Raw genomic sequence first — 3,651 nt, forward strand, 5'->3', positions numbered from 1 at the left:
AGCCGATGTTTGCAAAATTTTTTATCTAATATAATTTCAGAAAATAATGCAATAAGAATGCAGGAATGTGTGCACGATTATTATGCATATAATCTAAAATATTGTCAATTGGTAACTTTATTGATGGTAGTAATATATACCAAACGTAAAGATCATGCGCACCTCGGACTATTTTTGAAGTATGCTGAAGTGATATGAAATGCTTATTTTATGCAAATATCTTTTTATTTGGAAATGGCACGCAAGAATTCTCATTTCTCGCTTCTGACGTCACAATCTTACATGATAGCGTAAAGAGCTCAAGAGCCTTAAAGTATTCCTTTCATGACACCAAAGTCTTAAGAATTAAATGATTTTTTGGTACGAGAAAGTTAAAATGCATATCTTTACGCCAGAAAAAAGTTAAACCACATTACCGAACATATAAAGAATTATGACGTTGAAAATTCGATATTTTATATGTGACGTTATCGAAAAAGTCTATTTTTTACATTTCAATGTAATAATTTGTTTATCAAATATCTTGAGATATTAAATATTAACTGCGCTACATATTCGCTAAACTCTATACTTTCGATAGTACCGATAAAAATACAGAGTCACCGAATATTTAAACAAAATATTTATGTTAAAAGTTAACTTGAAATGTGGTTTATAGATGAATATTTTTGATGGCGACTTTCAATGAATTATTTGGCAACGCTGGCGCTGCAAGCTGTGCGCTCATGTCACACTTCATTCATAATGTACGGTTTATTATCAACTTTTATTTTCACAAATTGTTCCTTATTTTTGCCCACATTACTCCTCACTTTATGTTTCTTATCACTCATTATTATTATAAAATCTCTGTTTAATAAAAAGAAAATGTCACAATATTCTTTGATTAATAAAATTGACACTTACATTGACACTTTTGTTATCAACTTCACATTTTACAATCGGCGCCCTGAAAAGCGCAGCGTTGCCATATTGTTCTGACAGTAAAATTTACCGAAAAATGAAAAATTTCTAAATACACATAATATTTTTACTTTTTTCTTATAATTAAACATAATAATCAATTATAACTTAATTTTATATAAGTTTAATGCAATATACAAGAGTTTGCTGAGGCCCTGCTTAAGCGCCTACAAAATACGCTGCTCCGTGAAAGGAATACTTTAATACAGTTTGCTTTAATATTTTGCTAACCAACCATTCCAAACAAAAAAATAACCATCTGCTAAAAGAGTCAAATTACAAAAAAGAAAAAAAAAGATAAAATTGTTCTAAAATAAATTATAAATAAATGTGAATATTTCGTTTTTATTAGGCATTAACTTTTTTTACAATCTATAATAGTTCGCTAGATAATTTTTAAAAAGTAAATTAATACATATATCCCAAATAGGTTAACAAAACTATTCAAATCATCATTCAAGTGTACAGATGGACACATGCGGATATCTTTCCTTCCATTCGTTAATCAAACAATCGTTAATGTTACAATGTATGAGACGAAACTCTTGCAGTTTTGGACATTGTTCCAAAATGGTAAAACACTTATCAGGTGTAACAAGTTTCACCCAATAAAGTTGTAACTGTTTTAAGTTTTTGCACTGCGTTAATAATTTCAAATTGTGATCAGTGAGGACAATACAGCATAAAGCAAATAATTCCAGACGTTGCCAGGAAGGAAGTAATCTGTGCAAGCGATTGGAGTAATCAGCAATTGGACATTGAAATCTGTAACAAAAATCATATGACTATTATAGTATTCTAATTACAAAAAGTGAGCAAATTGGAAATTTGTACATTGTTTTCTCATCATTACAGATTGCTACCATTGCTCCTATATTCAGAACAATTTAACATTTTATTTCGCTCACAAAGCTTCTTCTTATGAGGAAGATTGTATTTTGCTTGATGCATAATTATTAGTATTTATTAGTTTGGCTTCCTCATAGAGAAAACTTTATGAAACAAACAAAATATGAGCAATGGTAGCGATCGATCTGTAATAATGAAAAAGCGAGTTCCTAATTTGCACACTGTTTTTCAAATTTTAAGTTTAATTTTTTTATGAATTGATAGAAGATCAGCTTAGTAGCACAAGAGACCTTTGATCGCGTATAAAGCTAAGTATAATCAAACAAATTTTAAAGAATTATATATGAAATAGGGGTAGAAATAACTGAAGAATATAATGGAATTATAAATAGCCCAATATCTCAAAATTTGCGAAAGTTAGAGCTACCACGGACATTTCTCAAAACATTCAAAATTTTTATAAAGTTAAAGAACTCCGTTAACGATCATCGCCAAATTCAATACCAACCTTCCTTTAATGATCTATTGATGATTCTATTGATTAAAAAAAATTTAACCCGATATCACACAGACACACACACACACGCGCGCGCGCGCGCACTACGGACATTTTGTAAAAATGAGATATTTCAACATTTTAAAATATTTAGAACACATTGGCAAAGAAAACTGAAAATTTTTTTTACAAGAAACAGTAGAGTTTTCTCTATAAGAAAGCCCAAAGAAAATGTAACTTTTTCAAGATCCTCGAAATGCAAGAGAAGCAAACACAAATTTCAATCAAGAATATAGTAATGTATTTAAAAAAAATTAAAAAACACACTTACCGGGGAAGATATACTTTTCGTAAATTCTTACAGTCAGCGAAAACGTCAATATCCTGCGATGTATAATTAATAAAGTTCTCTAAACGTATTACTTCCAGGTTAGGACACAAATTTATAAACTGTATTAAAGCTGTATTTCTCATACAGACTAAAAGTTTAAAATTGACCTCACGCATCCGTTGATTTTTTTGCAGTATTTTGTAAAGGCGTTCAGTTTTTATACTTGTATTACGAAGGTTTAAATGTTCCAAACCATTTAATTTCTCGAGATACGAAAATCCTTTGTCGTCTATGCCATGACAATAATCAAGATTCAATTCTAAAAAGAGATATGTGTTGGGCATATACAATTCACCAATAATCCCGACACAATCACATGTTTCATATACTTTATATGTATATATATACCTTTCAAATTTACACATATCTCTGAAATTTTAAGTAGGGCAAGATTATGGATAGAATGGCAGTATCCTAATCTTAAGTGCGTTAAACGCCTACCACAATTATCAAGAAAGTTGTTAAAATCTTCAACACTAAATATACTTTTTGTAAGATCTAACTGCTGCAAATATTTACATCTAGATTTAAAGTAACAAAATATATTGCTCATATCGCGTGTTGCTATATTTAGCCGAAAATTATCAAAATACTCTGCGGAAGGTGAACAGTGTATATTTAAACGTGTATAGAGTCGTGGGTCTCGTATCAAATCATTGAAGCGTCTATTTACATAATTCAAGCGACGTAACGTCATCAGATCCAAGTTTTTTAATATCATTAGTAATATTTCATCCTGCAAAGATAAAATATAAAACTTTAATACACGAGATAATATTGCAATAAGTATTATGAAAAATAGGCTTTTTAGAATACTTTACAGGAAGCTCAGATATATTGCGACGTGATAGCTCTTTGGATTCATCCGAAGAGAGTTTTAAACGTTTTGCACAATTCGAATGACGAATTACCTCCAGAGATACATTTTTGTGCATCAAATTCTCTCTCAAAA

General features: G+C 29.9%; 1 protein-coding gene across 2 annotated transcripts; it reads right to left on the reverse strand.

Annotated features, from left to right (window-relative positions):
* Positions 1–1,389: 1,389 nt before the first annotated feature.
* On the reverse strand, positions 1,390–3,621 carry LOC112468824 (F-box/LRR-repeat protein 15-like). 2 transcript variants are annotated; one of them, XM_025038187.1, is made up of 3 exons: positions 3,521–3,621; positions 2,640–3,435; positions 1,390–1,728 (listed from the first exon to the last, which is right to left on the reverse strand). In XM_025038187.1, exons 2-3 carry the CDS (start codon positions 3,062–3,064, stop codon positions 1,416–1,418), a joined length of 738 nt encoding a protein of 245 aa, XP_024893955.1. In that variant the 5' UTR covers positions 3,065–3,435; positions 3,521–3,621; the 3' UTR covers positions 1,390–1,415. The 2 variants fall into 2 exon arrangements, with proteins under 2 accessions (XP_024893955.1, XP_024893953.1); XM_025038185.1 differs by having other exon boundaries at positions 2,640–3,621.
* Between the last annotated feature and the right edge of the window lie 30 nt (positions 3,622–3,651).

This window comes from Temnothorax curvispinosus, unplaced genomic scaffold (genome assembly GCF_003070985.1).
Source record: "Temnothorax curvispinosus isolate PA1 unplaced genomic scaffold, ASM307098v1 QBEX01002126.1, whole genome shotgun sequence".
NCBI lineage: Eukaryota > Metazoa > Arthropoda > Insecta > Hymenoptera > Formicidae > Temnothorax > Temnothorax curvispinosus.

Bases quoted from the DNA above. Each gene is read 5' to 3' on its own strand.
- LOC112468824 (XM_025038187.1), bottom strand. From the start codon at position 3,064: ATGTGTAAATTTGAAAGGTATATATATACATATAAAGTATATGAAACA. The intron at 1,729-2,639 runs GTAAGTGTGTTT...TTTTTGTTACAG, and splicing joins CGAAAAGTATATCTTCCCCG to ATTTCAATGTCCAATTGCTG.